Genomic DNA, 17,450 nt, shown 5'->3' on the forward strand with positions numbered 1-17,450 from the left:
TGGACTGCTCCCTCCCCCTCCTCCTGGACCTCTGTTCTCCCTTCACACCCTCATCTTTGCGTGGCTGCGTCCTCCCCTCTTGATCTTTTTCTCTGCTCTCCCTCTGTTATGGCCTGAACTGTGCCCCCCCCCCCCCCGTCCATCTGTTGCAGCTCTAACCCCCAGGACCTCAGATGTGTGACTGTCTCAGGAGACAGGGCCTTTAACGAGGTGATTACATTGAAATGAGGCGTCAGAATGGGCCCTAATCCAATCTGATTGGCATCCTTTTAAGAAGAGGAAGTCTGGACACCAGAGAAACACGGGGGCGCACGCGCACAAAAGAAGGACCATTAAGAGGACGCGGGAGAACGCAGTCATCTGCAAGTCCAGGAGAGAGGCTTCAGAAGAAACCAAACCTACTGGACTTGCAGCCTCCAGAACTGTGAGAGAATGGGTTTCTGTTGCTGAAGCGCCGGGCCTGTGGTATCTGTTACAGCCCCAAGGAGACCAGCACGCTCTCCGACTCCTCTCCCTCCTCTGCTTTTCCTGCTCCTTTCCCTTCCTCACTCCCTCTTCTCTCTCTCTTTCTGCGTGGAATTTTCTATCCCATTCCTACCCCAGATAAGGAAAAAAGGGAGAGTAGCAGCTTCACATCATCAGAGAACCAAACACGATGCTCTCAGCTCTGCTAAAGCACGACCCTGCCCCACGTCCCAGGGACCCTCCTAGACCTGGAGCCAAGCGCAGTCCTTAGGGACAGGACAGGATGGACCCTCGTGCAGCCCGCTGGAACGTGCCCAACAACAGCAGTCCCCAGAGGAAAATGGGCAAGTCCCCTGCCCCACCTGAGGGGTCACACCCAAAACACACAGGTGGTTCCGGAAGGCACCACGCCTGGCCACCGCCCTGGAAACATCTGTGTCTGTGCTGCAGGAACTTCTGCCAGAAGGCAGAGTTGGAGTCATCAGAGCACAGACATGCTGGGTGAACAGACAGCTGGGCAGGGCGGCTCGACTTCCAAAGAACACCAGTGGTGGGGGGGACAGCCCAGACCCTTCTCACACCTCCCAGAGGCCCTGCCCCCTGACCTGCCCCTCGAAGGAGCAAGGCATCACCGTACACCCTCAGTAAGACTTCTCAAATAGTGGACGATACTGTGAGGTACAATTTGGTGGGATAAGTACTATGGTGAGAGAAGCGTGGGGGCACCAGATTCAGGTGTGGGGGTCAGAGAAGTCTTGGGGGATGTGATGTGTAAGAGGAGGTCTGAGGATGAACAGGAGCTGGCCGTGCAAAGGGAAGAAAGTGTATCTGGCAGCGAAACAGCATTTGCAAACGCCTAGAGGAGAGGAAAAGAGCATGGGGAACTGAAAGAAGTTAATTTGGGGTGGGAGGTGGGTAGTGGTTTGTCATAAAGGAGGCCGACTAGGGAGAAACTCCTCTGTTGTGCACCTCCCCACGCTCACCACCCTCACCCACTGTGTGCCCTGTACTTACCAGAGGGCAGAAAAGGCAGTCAGCCCACGACTCAGCAAGCTCCCTCTTCCCAGCCTCTGTCACTCCTCGTGGCTAACAGCCGAAAAGTAATGCTCCCAAAGCAGGGTTGCTGAGAAGCCGCTTACCTGGGAGAGGATGCACTTTGGTGCGGGGGGCACTGGCCGGCTTGGGGGAGGCCTCCTGGATGATTCCTTCCTCTCTACGGGGGGTCCAGCCCCCGGGGAGCTCCTAGCAGCCTTGCCGAGGTGCGCTGGCAACGGCGCAGGTGGGGACCCTCCATGCAGATAGTCCGGAGGGGGCCGGGGAGGAGGCTGGGAGGGCTTCCGTAGGGTTTCCGGGGTGTTGGTCACCTGTATGCATAAGACAAGGAATGCCTGAGACACAGGAAGCCTCAGTGAACTTAAAAACTCAGGGGTGGCCTCATGTGTCTCACTGGGATGAACAGAGGCCAAGAGGGGACATGCTGACTTGCTAAAAGCCTGGGATCCCACAGGTCAGATGCAACTGTTAGAGTCATTAAGGGATGTCAGAACCAACTGTCTGTCTCTCAAGTCAAGAAAGTGGCTTTTATTACCAATCCCACAGGCCCACAGAAGTGCTTAGGAAAATCCATCTGGGTCCTAAGGACACAGGAGAAGTAGCCAAGTTCATGGTGCAAAGCCCTTACCTTTCGCTTGCCCTGGGGCGTCTGCAGCTTGAACGTTGGGTTAGCATGGCCAGTTCCACTGTTCTGAGACACCCTGAAGGGACAACTAGTAGCAAAGAACAGGGGAGGAATGTTCACTGAGGGTCAGAGCCTGAGTTCCCTCTGACCCAGGCAGGGCCAGTGAGCAGCTAAATCTTCCCCAAGCCTGCTCTGAGGAAGCGGGATTTGTCCCCGAGCTCCAGCTCCCTAGGTGTGGGGATGATGGCCAGTGGAAAACTCCCAAGGAAAGAGAGTTGGCCTCATACAAATCAGCAGGTTCCTCTGCACCTTCTCTTCACCCTTTTGAGACCTTTCTCCCTCAAGGAGACAAGGCTACGACCAGCCATCAACCAATCCCCTTTGAGGCATCGTTCCAGGAGGACCTGAAATTTAAAATTCCCTGTGGAACAAGTGTAATTTAATAGAGGACTCAGAGACCTTACATCTTCAATATTCAAAGCAATGAATCACTAAGGGAAAAAATTACTCTCTGTCTTGAGCTGATGTCCAGCCACCCCTGTGACTCACTGGGGCTAGTCAGTTTCTCTCTGTTGTGCCAGTTTCCTGCCCTTAAAAATGAGGAGCAAATCAATCAAATCAGTTAGATATTTCATTTCATATTCCAGCTTGAGTTGGCTGGGGGCATTCTCCTGAGAGGGATGCTGAAGTGACGACCAGGCTCAGCAGAACATACTTGTCATAAAATTAACTAGTAATGTCTGCCACAGCCGTGGAGCGCGGCAGGAGGGGAGAGGGCAGTGTGCACTGGGCATTTGCCTTCCCTGAATTAGACCCATCACCAACAACTCATTCACCAGGTACTGCTTACAGAAAGCTGCATGATCTGCAGGTGGACCCCAAATCCTTCATGGCAACCGGTCGTACCTGAACTGTTGCCTCAGCTTGGAAGGGAGGGCTAAGGGCTTGAGCTGGCCCAGTCTGTTGTTCTGTTTACAGCAGTGGTACAGCAGCCACAGAACCGCCAGCACAAAGATGGCCGAAAACACTCCGGCTACCACGGGACCAGCACCTGCCAGAAACAGAACCCAAAGGAAAGACTTAGAAGCAGTTTGAGCTTCAGCAGTGGGTTTCAAATAACGCATTCCTGATACTCTTCAGATACGTGATTTGCATTACTTATTTTAACTTAAAAACTATAAAAAAACCCACACACACACATTATGTACCAGTGGAAAGGCCCTAATATTAACCTGAACAGCCAGGTCAACTTGCTTGGCACAGACCTCATAATAAAGCTTCTCTAGCCACTTGTGTGTAATTGAAGAGCATCCCTTTTGAGGCAGAGAGTTCTAGCTCTATTATTATTTACCACTTGTTTTCAGCTTGAATCATGATTTTCCTGAACACAAAGCAACCAACAAAAAAAACACTGAGAGATGCAGACTGACCGAAAACTAGAACCTTCACAGATAATCCACAATTTCACACACGGTTTCACCCATCTGCCTCATGTTCTCATGAATTATAAATCTAAATGCACAAAATATATATACACCCAGTGATACACAACTTTTACTTTTTATATATTGAGGTTTCTTCCTTGAAAGGTTTTGCTAAAAAAAAACCACCACCACCACCTCTGCTTTTATCTTTTAAAAGCTTGGAAACCAAAGAGCTAGAATCCCTGAGATTTCCACTAAAAACTGTAACATTTTCTGAGCGTCTGGTTCCCCATTTTAAGCTCTGTTCATCCAAGGGGATCTGAGCCACTACAATGTGCCCTAGGTTCATGATTATTTTTAAGTTGACAAGAAAGGGTAGTTGCCACCACCACTCCTCACAAAACGGAATTATGCAATAACGTATGGTCTGCCTTAATCTCTCTCTCTCTCCCCCCAGTGGAAGGGATAGAGGAAGGGCAACTGAGCTGAGCCCCACACCAGAGTGCTAGCCTTGGCCGCTCCTCCCACTCGCCCCCCTTCTTCTCTGCATCATGCCACCTGTCCCCGCGGTGCCCGCCCCTGGGGCGCCCACCCCTCCTCACAAAGGTGGGCAAGGCCTCACACAGGCACAGGGGCACTCACTCTCGGGGGGCATGGGCCCGCTGTCGACGCTGCCCCCTTGGCCCGGCGTGCTGCAGAAGGGTGGGGCCCAGCCCCGGAAGCAGTGGCAGTTCTGGTTGTTGTTGCACACCTGAAACAAGGGTGGGGCTGAGGCGTCAGCACCCTGGAGAGCGCTGGCCTCCCCCAGGGCCTGCCCCCACGGACACCACCACAGAGGAGCCCCAGAGCCCCGGCCAGCGTACCCCGTGGCCATTGCACTTCTTCCCACAGCCTTCCGTTTCGAAGAAGGAGGTGTTCCTGCACTGCCCCTCGAAGCAAATCTGTAATGAGGAGGAAATCAGTCAGCATGACAGAAGGGGCACTGGTTGGCAATTAGGAGACTGGGTTTTTACACTCAGAACATACGGGACTCAAAGAGGCAGCCCACTTCAGGTTATTACAGTGAAAAACTGAAAACAACCTAAAAAGCCAAGGACAGGATGGTCGTTAACTAAATTCTATTACTTTTGTGATTAGGGAAAAAACAACAAATATTGTATCATTAAACCCTATAATAATATAATGTGTATTATTACATTACATATAGTACATTACTATGTTACTGTATGGTGATTATATGCTAATTACTTCATTGTACATTATATATTAATATGCACGAATACAATACTTAAAAATAATGATTATGGTGACAGCTGTCTACTTAGCGCCAAGTGCTTCATATGTTTTTTACAATGTCATTCTCATAGTCAACTCTGAGACAGCTGCCAATATTTTCCTGAGGCTTCCCTGGCTCCTAGTCTAGTCCATTTCTTAATTCATATGAAAATTAATGAGGACGAAAGAGATAATAGGCCCTTCTAAATGGTTTGCAGGGATTATCTCATTTAATCCTGATAACAGTTCTGTGAGGTGGGCCTCGCTCTTCCTAACACACTTTGTAAAGGAAGCCACTGAGAGGCGGAGAGGTGGGGGAAGTTGGGCTTTGAGCCCAGGCATCCTCCGTCCACAGCTCACACTTCAGTCACTGCCCTCTGCAACCCAGCAGCTGAGTGAGGCCGGAGGAAGGACTCACATGGTTATAGCCGCACTTGGTGCCAGTCATCACCAGGCCTGGGTCCAGCATGTCACCCTCCTCCTCGGGACCTCTGTAGACATGGGTGCCCCGACATCGGATCTGCCTCCCGTTCATGATGATGGTGGTGTCGATGGACACTGCATTGGACTCCAGAGGCCGGGCCTCTGAACTCTGACACTGAATCTTCCCACACTTGGCATCTCTGGGCCCAAGAGAGAAGGAGGGAAGGAGATGGAATCAGAGGCAGGGGTAGAGCTGGGGCACCAAAGAGCTTCAATCTCTCTTGACCAGGACAGCAGGCTTGGATGGGGGAGAGGCAGAAGGGCAATGAGTGTGCTGTAAGGGACTCAGCAGGAAGGACCCCATGTGGACACAGACGAAGGACAGGAAATTAGATCCGTATCCCCAGGCAGATCTAGGCCTCCGAGAGCTGGCCTTGGGAAGTCCTCTTAACTGCAAGGACGACTGCCTGACCTGAGCGACCTGTCCCTATGCTCCTTGCACCCCCATGCACCCAGGTGCTACAGCCAGAAGTCTAGTGTCATCCTTGACTTCCCATAATCCCTCACTCCTAGGTTCAAGCCATTTTCAAGCCCTGTCAATCCTCCCTTCTATATATCTACCCTCATTCACACCACCATCCTCTCTCACCCGGATGAGAGGAAACTGATCTCCCTGCCTCAAGTCTTGCCCTGTTGGAGTCCTATTTCCAAAATGCTCTCAAGCCAAAGTCCAAACTCCCCTAGCCATTCACTCAAGGCTTCTCATGACCTGGTCCCTGCTTAACTAGCCAGGCTTATTTCTCAACAGCCCCCTCCCCACTGCACCCCAACAGTAGACTTTATCTATATCAAATTGTTATCAGTTCTTCCTACCACCAGTTTTTCTCTACTCCTCTCTCTGCTTGGGAAACATTCCCATGTATCAGCGCCTGCTCAGCTAGGGAATTTCTCCAGATCTCAGCTTATGCATAACTTCCTTGGGGAAACCACCTCAACCCACCAAGACCAGATTGGGTGGCTCTCACCACATTTTCATTATCACATTGTATTGTTGTATGTACTCAGCACGGTATCTGGCACATGGTAAGCCCACAGTAGACAGTGAATGGGTGGGTGGATGGATGGTAAAATGAATGAATGGATGGATGAATGATGGGCTATTCAGATGAGGGTATAATTAGTACCCTGCGGAAATGACACAAGAGGGCTGATCCCCTGCCGTACTGTAAGGAGGTCCCGAAAGGAAGTCTGACCAGCTTTCTAGGAAGCATTGCCATCCACACCCACCTTCTGAGTTCCTTAGGGCTGAATGGTGCATTGTCAAGGGGTCTGGAAGAGATTTATTTAAAGGCCCGGCTCTGGGGCCAGCCAAGCTGCTGAGCTGGGCGGGAGTGAGCACAGAGCGGGAATGGCTTTGCCTCCCTTATCTCTTGGGGTCTGCCCTGCGGTCATCACCTCATGTTGCACTTCTTGTGTTTGCCATTCATGTCCTTCCCACAGTTTCCAAAGGTGTCCCCTGCCACGTTCACCTTCTCGAAGCAGAGATCAGGAGCAGGTCGGGCTCCTGGGTGGGCAAGAAACAGTTATCAGTACACCAGCCAGCCTCAGCAGAAGTCAGAAGCCCCCAGAGGGCAGTGCGAGCCCTAGATAAAATCAGGAGGTTAAGAAAGTTTGGGGGGGCGGGATATTCAGCCTCTTCTTCCTTTACCCCTATCAGTTATTCCACCTCCACCTTCTCAAGACCTACTCACAGGAAAAGGTTTTACATCAGTTTTTTACACCTTATCAGGTTCTATCTGTGGGAGGTTTGTGTGCTAAGCCTTCTCTCTAATAAAGAAGCCCTGTCGCATTTCAGGTTTTCTGAAATAGGTAATGCCTGTGTGCAAAATTTTCAATAAAGCATGTCTTCAGATTTCCTCTAACTGCTCATTCCAGTTCCTACTTCCCTACAACCTGGAGAAGCAACCGTAATTGACAGTGTATGTTCTAAAGATAATTTCATTTCTTCCTTCTAGACACAATTCTTGGGTATCTTCCAGAGATAATCTATCCAATAAAAAGTGACAGCAGATTCTAGCCACTGGTCTGCATTTTGCATTTGCCAATTTATCACAGGAGATGATTTTATTTTTCATTCAGTACATACAGAGCTGCCTCCTTTTATTCAGCTGCATAGTGTCCCAATGTATGGATGTACCAGAATTACTTTAATCGGTCCCTACTGAAGGATTTATAGGCTATTACTGGTATCACTAACAATGCTGCGATAAATATCTTTGTAAATCTATCTTCACGTAAATGTCCAAGCACACGAGTAGGGTCCATCGCTACGTAGTAGAGCAGATGGGTCCAATGACAAGTGCACTTGCAGTTCTGATAGCTCCAAACTGCTTTCCACAGGGGTTGCACCCATCTGTTTCTCCACACTCCACACAACACTGCATTATTATTGTTCTTGTTGTTATAGTATTATTACCATTACATTATATTAATTCTCCAGTCTCTGCCAATATAATATACGAAGAAATCCCATCTCACAGTAGTTATAGTTTGCTCACAGCTTAAGGGCCATTTGCATTTCCTTTTCTGTCTCCATCCCCTGCCTATTTTTGTTGGATTATTCTTATCCATTCACCCACTCTGAGAATTTAAAGCATCAAGGAACTGGGAAGAACACTGTCTACTGCCTCCCCCTGAAAAATCTACCCTGAGTCAAGGAGATGAAGAAAGGTAGTATCTGGAGATGCTGTTTTGAAGCCAGGATCTAAGCTACCCTGAGTGCCTGAACAGGGAGGCAGGATGGGAGGCAGGGGGCAGGAGGAGGGTCATTCCCCACCAGGGGAGCCTTACCAGGACCCCATAGCTGCTGGCACTGCTCCTGGTAGGTGAGGCACATGCCATTGTAGCAGTAGGCCTGGCCGCCCTCGCAGGGTGTGCCGTCCATCTGGTAGAAGTTGGTGGGGCAATGGGGGGACTTGCCCGTACAGAACTCTGGGAGGTCGCACTGCCGTGCCTGCTCACGGCACAGCGTGCCGGGGGCTAGCAGCTAAGTCGAGGAACGAGAGGGAAAAAAAGTCAGTCTCCCATCTGCCTTCAACCCTCCCAGCAAGAGTCCACGAGCATCACTCTTGTGGAACTGAACTTCCTGTTACCATTATTTCAGAGTGCTTTTTACATAACCTCATTAGCTCAAACCACCATCAATCTTCTGATATGAATAGTGACTTGGAGTTTCAAGATGTTTTCACAAAGACGAACTCTTCACAGTCTTAAGAAGTAGGTAAGAAATAATATTTATGCAACAACTTAGTTTCCTACATGCTTTAGTAATATGGCCTGCCCACTCAAGTGCCCAGTACAAGTGTCACTTCTTTTAGTCTTCACGACAGTCCTATGTAATAGAATTATCCCTACTTTACAGGCGATGGAACCTGAGGCAGAAGAGGGTAAGAAATGTCTCCAAAGTCTCATGGTTTGAAAGTGGCTGAAGAGCCAGGCCCACTAATATACTCGTACAGATAGACATACACATGCAAACTAGTATTTATACATCTTCACATTTACAAAGCACTCTAGCAATAATACATCCCCATTATTGAGCCAAGCACCAGGCTAAGAGTGTTACACCTACTCCTCTCATGAGATCCTCGCAGTATCCATGAGACAGGTACTGCCACCTGCCTCAGTCTGCAGATGAAACTACCTGACCAATCGCACACCTTGGGCAACTGGTAAAGGCTGAGTTTCCACTTGAGTCCTCCAGCCTCCCTGGGTGCTCAGTGTTATTAGTGCTCCTCCCCTCTTACAGATAAAGAACCCAGGCTCAGATGGGTAACAGGCTGCCCCAAATCACACACCAGGGCTTGAACTGAAGGTCTCACACTCCAAGCCTATCCTTCCCCACACACTTCTCTCCAGGGACTCCTTTCCAAGACCCAAGCTGAAATCCTGGCACTGAGATGGGCGTTCTCCACACTCATTCTCAGGCCTTAGCCCAAGACTTGGAGGACCTGACCCAGCCCAGTCTCCCTGGGGACTGCTGGGTCCATCCCAGAGTCAAACCAGACTGCATGCAAGTTCCCCTGGTGGGAGAGCCAGGCAAGGAGAGCTACGTCTGAGAATGGTACCCCTCCCGGCTCCTGGGTGACTCCACACCAGGACTGTGACTATCTCTCCCAGGAGACAAGGCGAGAAGGGGCCGGCTCAGCAGCTTGCCGGAAGCACGGAGCCTCAGTGCAAGGGTGGCTGTGGGCCACATGTGGAGGAGGAAGCTGCAGGACGCAGCCCTCCACCCGAGAGCAGGATGCAGAAGAGGAGGACCCACCCTGGAGCTGGCCTGCCTGGGTTCAAATCCCAGCTCCCTAAGTAGCAGCGGGACCTGTGTTCATGCACCCGTAAGTCAGGATAATAGCCCTCTCATGGGGTTGCTAGAAGGCATGTTCTAATAAAGCACCGGAACAGTATCCAGAATGTAATAAGCACTCAGCAAGTGGTAGGTGGAAGCATAGTCCCCAGTCCCACCCGAAGCTTGGGGCCAGATGGGCCTCAGACTTCAGATTTAGAAAGCAGACATCACACAGATGTACACACATATGTGTATATATATATACATACATACACATTACATATGTATGTTACATAACCCCCCAGCAAGTCCTAGGATTATACTTTATAATCAAGCACATTAAAATGTCTGCAATGAAATATAACATTCACTATAGGTGTGATTTCCTTTAACAGACTATAATTAGTCTCAGATCAATTCAGGTCAAACTTTGCCAGCAAATGAGTTAAAAAAAATTTTTGCTTTTTGAACTTTCTGAAATTTCACAATCGTAGATAAGAGAGTGCAGGCCTACAGTAATATGAGTAGTGAAAGTAGTAATGTCTTTCCCATCAAATGTTAAGAGTGTGGGCTCCAGAGTCAGGGAAACCTGGGTTAGCCCCTTACTGGCTGTGAGATCCCGGAGAAGGCACTTATCCCCTCTGAGCCCGTCTCCTCATCTTAACTGAGGATATTAATGTACATTTCCGGGAGCTCTCATAAGGATTGAGTAAGATAACATATACAAAATTCTCTAACTAATGAGCAAGCAATCCATTAGTGTTAATCAAAATTGTAATGATGATTAGCATGAGCTCCAAATAAAATCAAGCCAACTCTCTCTGGGCACATTTTTTTTTAATCTCCCGTCTTCCAGGAGGCACACACAGCCCTCGGATTATTCGACCTCAGTGAGGCTGGTATAGAATATGTACACTTTGTTCAAGGGGCCTTTCCAGCCTCGTGGTTCTGAAACTTTGATGCCATCACTCCCCCAGGATAGAGGCTGAATCCTGGCCATCACCCCACAGCAGCGCCTTGGACTGTCAGGTCAGAACCCTGGGCAGGGGGAAAGGGCCACTTACCTTACAGTGATGACAGCAGGAGCCGTGGGCACACTCCGCCCCCTCTCTCAGGGTGCAGTTAGAGGCATTGCAGCAGGGGTTATCACATTCCTGCGGGGGCAGCGGGAGGGGGCGTGAGCCTCTGGGCAGCAGGGCAGGAGACAGGAGACTAGGCAGGGTGAGGGCCTTTCCCCTCTACCCTGCCCCACATGCCCCTGGAGCCCCAGCTCCCCGGGAAGTCTTTACCAAAACCCCCTTACAGCTTTATCAGTAAGGTAATGTGTACATACTGCAGAAAACACACACATGCACCATCATCGGTAACACACAGCTTAGGCACAACTGCATTTTGATTGTGGCTGTCCCTCTAGGCATTTTTCCTTTACACCTATACAGACACATACTTGTTTTACAGAATCATAGTGTCCATACTGCTTTTTGACTTAATACGATATGCTCATTTCTCTTTGTAATCATGAATTCCTCTGAAACATGATTCTCAGCATAGTATTACATTACAGGGAAATTCTGGGATCTGCTTTTCTCATTCCCAGCAGAACACCCAGAGACTGTCTTGTACTGCTGCCCTCCCTGCCCCCCACACTCCCAAGCCTTATTATCCCACAGAAAGAGGCTGTCGGGAGTAAGGGAACGCTAGAACAATCTGTGAACAGTCGGATTATGTCAGCTCCCAGGCCTGCTTCCCCAGGCTTCTCTCACCATCTCTAGCTCCTCCTCAACCCTCACCGGCCTGGACCTTTCTCTAGGGGCTCCATGCTCTCCTCTCTTCCTTCCTGCCTTGCTGACACATAGCATGAGATTTAAAAAGGTGATGAGATGCCCCGTGACTCAGAGCATCCTTATCACACTCCTACTCTAGTCACAGGCCCACCAATAAAGCACTTCTGGACAACGTGCTGGCTCCAAGCCTGGGCCCAGCCCAGCAGGCGTCCCAGGCAAGATGCTGCCCATTTCACACAAGGGGAAACCGCGGCTCAGACAAGCCCAGGGGCTGGTGGAGGCACACACCTGCCAAGGGTGGGAGCTGAACTCAAGCCATGTCTGCCTGGGGCCCACCCCATGGTCCTCATGCACATCTTAACCATCACTGTCCAGGTCTGGCATGTTGGAGAGACACATGCCACCGCCGGACCAGAGATACTCATCCACCTGTCTGCCCCCCCGAGCAGGAACAAGAGAACTTTCTCTCCATGAATCTCCCACCACCCTGGGCTCCAGGCAGACCCGTGTCCCTTCCCCTCTGACACACCACGTCTCCTCCCACCTCAAGGCGTGCCTTCCCTCCTGCGCTCCTGGCTAGCGCCTAGCTGAGCCTTCGGATGTGGGGTCTGAGCTCACACTCCCACTTGATGAGGGCAGCTCCCCTCACAGCACGTACACTCCTAGCGTCATGTCATTGGCCCTCCTAGCCCTTACCACAATTCTGTTTATACATTTTTGCAATTATTTGGTCAATGTATGTTTCCCCCACTGGACTCTACACTTCTTAAGGACAGGGATCACATCTATTTTTGCTAACTATCCATTTTCTTATCCCTGGCACACGACATAGAACTGCATACTCAATAAATACTTGTTGAATGAGAAGCTGTTCTGAATATATGTCGAGTGGCCAAGCCCACTCACAGGCTGCTCCTCAAGCCCACTGGGCCCTCCGTGATGACACAACTCTCTGCTTTCTCAAGGGCCTGGGATGATCTCTCTGAACTCATGGTGGTGGGGGTGGTGAGCATTTAACTAGTTCTTGTTTTATTATGAAAGTGATGTGCTGGTATTAAAAAGGAAAATCAAACCATACAGAAGGAGATAAAAGTCTTTTCTCACACATACAGATCCTCAGTCTCACCCTCATAGTTTACTACAAACACACACAGAATACTCATATATCTCCCACAAATTGCTTTACATATTTTAACAATCGTATTTTCATCCTTCAAAAATGGATATGAAACTAACCAGTTCTGCTTTCTGCAGAACAACAAGCATCCGTTAGAAATGACAACGCTGTGCTGTGTATGCCCACTATGCTCATTCTGAAGATCAGAAGGAAGGAAGGAGCTTGCACACCAACAGGCCTGCTCCTTCTTCCTCCTAGAAGCCGCTTCAGACTTGACAGGACTTCCTACAACCCCTTCCAATCATCTCTTCTCCAGGCCAAACAGCATGAGCTTGTTATTTTAAGCATCCTCATAAGGTCCAGGTTCAAGTTCATATATCCGGCCGCATGGCTTTCTGAATAAATCCAGTGCAGCTGGAGGGCTGGCGAGGCCATCTGTAGCTCCACTGGTGAAGACTGTGGTTTCTGGGTAGACCAGAAACTCACAAGAACTCCACCCTGATTTGGACACAAACAGTGTCAAACTCAAACTGGAAGAGTCTACAGAAAATGGTCAGTATTTAAGGCTTCCTCCCCGCCTCTTATTTGTGATGGGGTCTTTGGTAGCCATGTGTGTGCAGGAAACACCTATGACTAAGAAATTTTCAACTGCCTTCTCTTTGACCTTGAGATTTGAAACCAAATGCAAATTCTTCCCTTCCCACTAGCACCACCATGACACCTTACCTCTTCCTCCCCACAGTCACACTCTTCCCCATCTTCCAGGTACCCATTCCCACATCTCCGGCCTCCATACAGCGTCCTGGTGTCCGGCATGTTGGAGAGACACATCCCACCGCCTGACTGCAGATACCTGTCCAGCTCCTTCCTGTTGCACCCGTTGAACACTCTGGGAAAGGGGTGCCTGGTAGAACAAGGTTGGAATTAGCTGAGAGTCTGCACATCAAACAGCCAGAACAGCGTCAATCCTGCTGCCCATGAGGCTGATGCCAGCTGGGGACTCAGGCTCCCATAGTCCCATTCACGTACATTCTGCCTCCTTAGAACACCACCCGCAACCTTAACTTTCTAAGAATTAAGAAATATTAATCACCCCATAATGCTTTCCCCCCACCTCACTCTGAATGGAGGATTTATTTGCAAATCCAAAGCAACAACTTCAGCCCTTTTCATGAAGGGGTTGCAATAAATAAAGGATAATGAGTGTGTTATAATAGGTCACTCGAGTCTTGGAGCTGAATACAATTCCAGCCAACCCAAACTTTTCCTGAAGCTGATATTAGATGGACGATTTTCTTGGAACAGAAGACCAGGCCAAAAAAGGCCAAGTTCGTAGGTTTAATTTCTCTGTTGGGCCAGTGATCTGATCTCTGTTCTAAGGATGCAGGCAGCACTCCAAACTCAACCAGCTAACTCACAAACACATGGTCCTTATCACAAGAGTCTGAGAGGTCCTGGATTCCACTACTGGGAAAAGGAATCAAAAGTCACACACTCCCTGGTGGCCGGTCAATACCACCACCTGGGTCTACAGAGGAAGAGTTATCCTGATTCCAATTTTCTAAACCAACTAAAAGTTAAACACTGGAGGGTTTCCTTCAGTTGTCAGGTATTCACAAGGAATTTGCTAACTGATCATTGTTAAATTACTAAAAGTTGTGAATAGCTTAAACACAAATTGGAGTAGTAATTAATATACTTCTCTCAACCCTTAGTCTCGAAATATCCTCTCTAGATTGGGAGAGAAAGGGGTGGGCTTAACGGTGAGCTCATAAGGATTTGAACATGACTCATATCCTGCATGTCAACATCATCCTTTGTGGGTCACAGCCCAGAAGTGAGGAGAAAACACTGGACACTGGAGCTCCAAGAAAGCTGCACCTCCTCTTGGAGACACGGAAACACCATTCCCTAAGAAGCATGCAGGCCCTCAGGGTGTGGGGTCAGGGGAACACAAGCTCCCAGCGCGATGCCTTCCAAAGAGAGACTTGGGTACCACCAGAGAGCACCACAGTGCTCTCTGTCGTTTGAGTCTAGACACTCAATATTTAAGTCCTTTGAAGAAACTCCAGAATTCTCCTGGAAGGGCTCTTATGTAAAGACCCCTCACAACTCCAGGGAGATGCAGCTGTCTTGTCCTTGTTCCCTGTGGTCAACGCAGCCTGGAAATTCCCTGAGGAGTCACTGTGGGGTGAGTGGATGCTCCCTTCCTTTCCCTTGTTCAGGAGACTGAACCACTGCTTTCAGCCAAGCCTGGGACATAACAGCACCGATCATGCTCCCTTGGGACAGAGGGATTAAGGGTTGCAGCTGCTATCAAAATGGGTCCTCAGCAAAAATTCATGAAAAGACATATGTAAGCAGGCCAGTTTTATAGCTGTAGACCGCCTGCAAGGCAGAAATTAAGTCTACTTGAGGTTCCACCACACCAAGGTTTTCCTGCTAGAAACCACATGTGCTTTCTTGATCTTCTTCCAGTGTCTTTGTTGTCAAAAGCCCTTTCTCTTCGAGCCCCTCACCCCCACCCCAAAGTATAACAGAGGCTCCCTGGGCCGGCCGAGAACAACACTTGGGTGGCACTGGCCCCTGTGCTCTGCCCTCCTCCCCGCCCTCACCCTCCTGCTCGACTCACCCGGTGGCGGCTGCCATGATGCACCCACCGTCAGCCGCACTGGCTGAGCAGCAATCCGCAGAATCGTGGCTCATGCCGAAGTTGTGGCCCATCTCGTGGGCCATGGTGGCAGCCACGCCAATGGCATTCTCAGAGTGGTCCTGCTCAGGGAGAGAGCTCAGGTCAAGGACAGCTCCCTTCTTCTAGCCCTGCCTTTTCTTCAGCCAAGCCTCACAGGTCTCCACTGATTACACGATCGCTGTACAGACAGGCTCAGTCATAATAGCCCGTGCCCTTAACTAGCCTGCTGTGTCTGTCAGTGAATATGGGGCGGATAGAGGGGTGGACAGACAGACAGACAGCAGCCTCCTTGAGATCTGCTTCACAGGTTAGGAATGAATCGTCCAAATGTTCTCACAAAGTCAGAGAGAATTTCCGAAGAAGGCAGTCATGTTGTAACGATGACTTTGAAAAAGTCCCTCATTCCATAAAGATATGTGTAACAACACAAGATGTAGAGTACAAAAAGAAATTTTATCTCTGTATCTGACAGTTCTCCAGCCCCTGGTCTGGAACATGTGAGAGATCTAGTGATGCACTACTAATTGTAATTGCTTCGGGGATCTCCTGAGTTTGAAAACTGGGGATAGATTACAATAAATGAAAATCCACCTCTGGGTACCTCATCTCTTAGAACTTAATGCCTTCATTTTAAACAACTGCCCAAGTTTCTTTTTTCCTGCAATAATTATTATAAAATTATTTTTTTAGAAGATGACCTCCTGTCTTGTGAGGCAATTTTCCAGCTTCTGCAGCATCAATATATTGGCTGAGACTCACCATGTTGACTCCTCCAGACTGGTACACGGAGCACATGGCCATGAGGGGTGCCAGGCCGATGGTGGTGCCGTGGAAGGACATGCCCCTGCAGGAGAGAAGGACAGGGTGCCTGGGGTGGGGGCTGGGAGGGCTGTCCCAACATGCCCAGGAGGGGGTGGCCAAGACCCTGCCGACACTCCCGATTGCTCCCAAGGGGAGAGGTCCTGGTATTCTAGGCCAACGGGACACACTCCAGGTGACCACACCTCTCACTTCCTCTCACCTGCTCTCTCACCACTCCAGAGAAACAGAAGAGAGAGAGGAAGGTCACCTCTTCCCACAATATGCCCATAGCCCTGTTTCCTGGAAGGAAATGGGCAGGGCTTGCAAAGCTGCGTCCCATTCCTGCTGCAGAGGAAGAGGTCAGAGGGTGGGGAAGCGGGAAGCGTGGCACAAGTTCTGATGCTGAAGTGAATCATGCCCACTTCCGCCAGCTGCCAGGCTCCCACGCCACGTCCCTGGCTCGGTGGTATGTGCAGGGGCCAGGGAGACTGGGGCAGCAGCTGTGGGGGCTGATGCTTCATTCTTCCAACACTTCGGGGCCAAGGAAACAGATGTGTCCCATCAGGACCCTCACAAAGTGCAGCTGGGTGCAAGGATGACCGGTTTCAGCCTTTGTTCTGCAATTGTGATCCAAATCTGCCAACAGCCAGCTACCTTCCCTCAGTCTGTACGCCCCTTTCTCAGCTGTACACATCTGAGGAATGTATATAATACCAGTGTTGCCCTGCATGACGCAAACATGAGATTTATTTAAAGGAGCTACGCAGAAATTCATTACATCATGCTTTTATATCTCCGTATTGGTCCTATGATATCTTAGAGAGCTGAGACTAACTTATCTTGGCGTCATGAGAATTCAGCATAGAATCAGACACATAGTGGGTGCTTTGCTGTAGTCAAAGCAGACTTATCTTCAGAGAAACAATATGCAAGAAAATATACAAAATATATGCAAATCTCTGTGAAGCCCTACTGGTTATTTTACCAACTTAGACATGGCTCTGAGGAAGTCCTACTGGAAACTGGATTCAAGGTCTTGCCCAAAGCAGGACACCAGGCTTTCAAAGTTCAGGCCAAAAGTTTTGGCAACCAAATACTCTTCCTAGGTGAATGCTTTATCATCAGGTAAACACTCACAGCCCAGGTTTTTGGTATAGCTGTTTTCCCAGGACCTTTTAAATAGTAAACAAAGGTTTAACCGATTGTTGTTGCAGAGAGTATTTAGGGAACAGGAAAAAAAACTGGTTTTATTATGTACGTGCCTCTTGTTGTAACTTCCTCAGAATATCTTTGGAAGGTATTACAACACTAATAAACACCAGATAGATAACCACCTTGGGGGAACTGTCACAAGCCACCAGGACCCCCATCAGTTTCTGTTCTTTTTCCTCTGGGGTTGAAGAAGCTCCAGCACAGCCTCTCTCTCCCCCCACGTCTCCCTCCCCT

General features: G+C 49.4%; 1 protein-coding gene across 2 annotated transcripts in view; it reads right to left on the reverse strand.

The window, feature by feature from the left end:
- The window catches only part of ADAM19 (ADAM metallopeptidase domain 19), an 81,521-nt gene that overhangs the window by 10,856 nt on the left and 53,215 nt on the right, over positions 1 to 17,450 (reverse strand). For both annotated transcript variants that reach the window (XM_010970049.3, XM_045506692.2), the window contains 12 exons: positions 15,963 to 16,047; positions 15,144 to 15,283; positions 13,238 to 13,415; positions 10,675 to 10,764; positions 8,116 to 8,311; positions 6,721 to 6,829; positions 5,261 to 5,465; positions 4,431 to 4,508; positions 4,210 to 4,318; positions 3,050 to 3,194; positions 2,147 to 2,231; positions 1,605 to 1,829 (listed from right to left, as the gene is read on the reverse strand). In XM_010970049.3, coding sequence (XP_010968351.1) covers positions 1,605 to 1,829; positions 2,147 to 2,231; positions 3,050 to 3,194; positions 4,210 to 4,318; positions 4,431 to 4,508; positions 5,261 to 5,465; positions 6,721 to 6,829; positions 8,116 to 8,311; positions 10,675 to 10,764; positions 13,238 to 13,415; positions 15,144 to 15,283; positions 15,963 to 16,047 — 1,645 coding nt within the window. The remainder of the gene's footprint in view (positions 1 to 1,604; positions 1,830 to 2,146; positions 2,232 to 3,049; positions 3,195 to 4,209; positions 4,319 to 4,430; positions 4,509 to 5,260; positions 5,466 to 6,720; positions 6,830 to 8,115; positions 8,312 to 10,674; positions 10,765 to 13,237; positions 13,416 to 15,143; positions 15,284 to 15,962; positions 16,048 to 17,450) is intronic.

Source organism: Camelus bactrianus, chromosome 3 (genome assembly GCF_048773025.1).
Source record: "Camelus bactrianus isolate YW-2024 breed Bactrian camel chromosome 3, ASM4877302v1, whole genome shotgun sequence".
NCBI classification, from domain to species: domain Eukaryota; kingdom Metazoa; phylum Chordata; class Mammalia; order Artiodactyla; family Camelidae; genus Camelus; species Camelus bactrianus.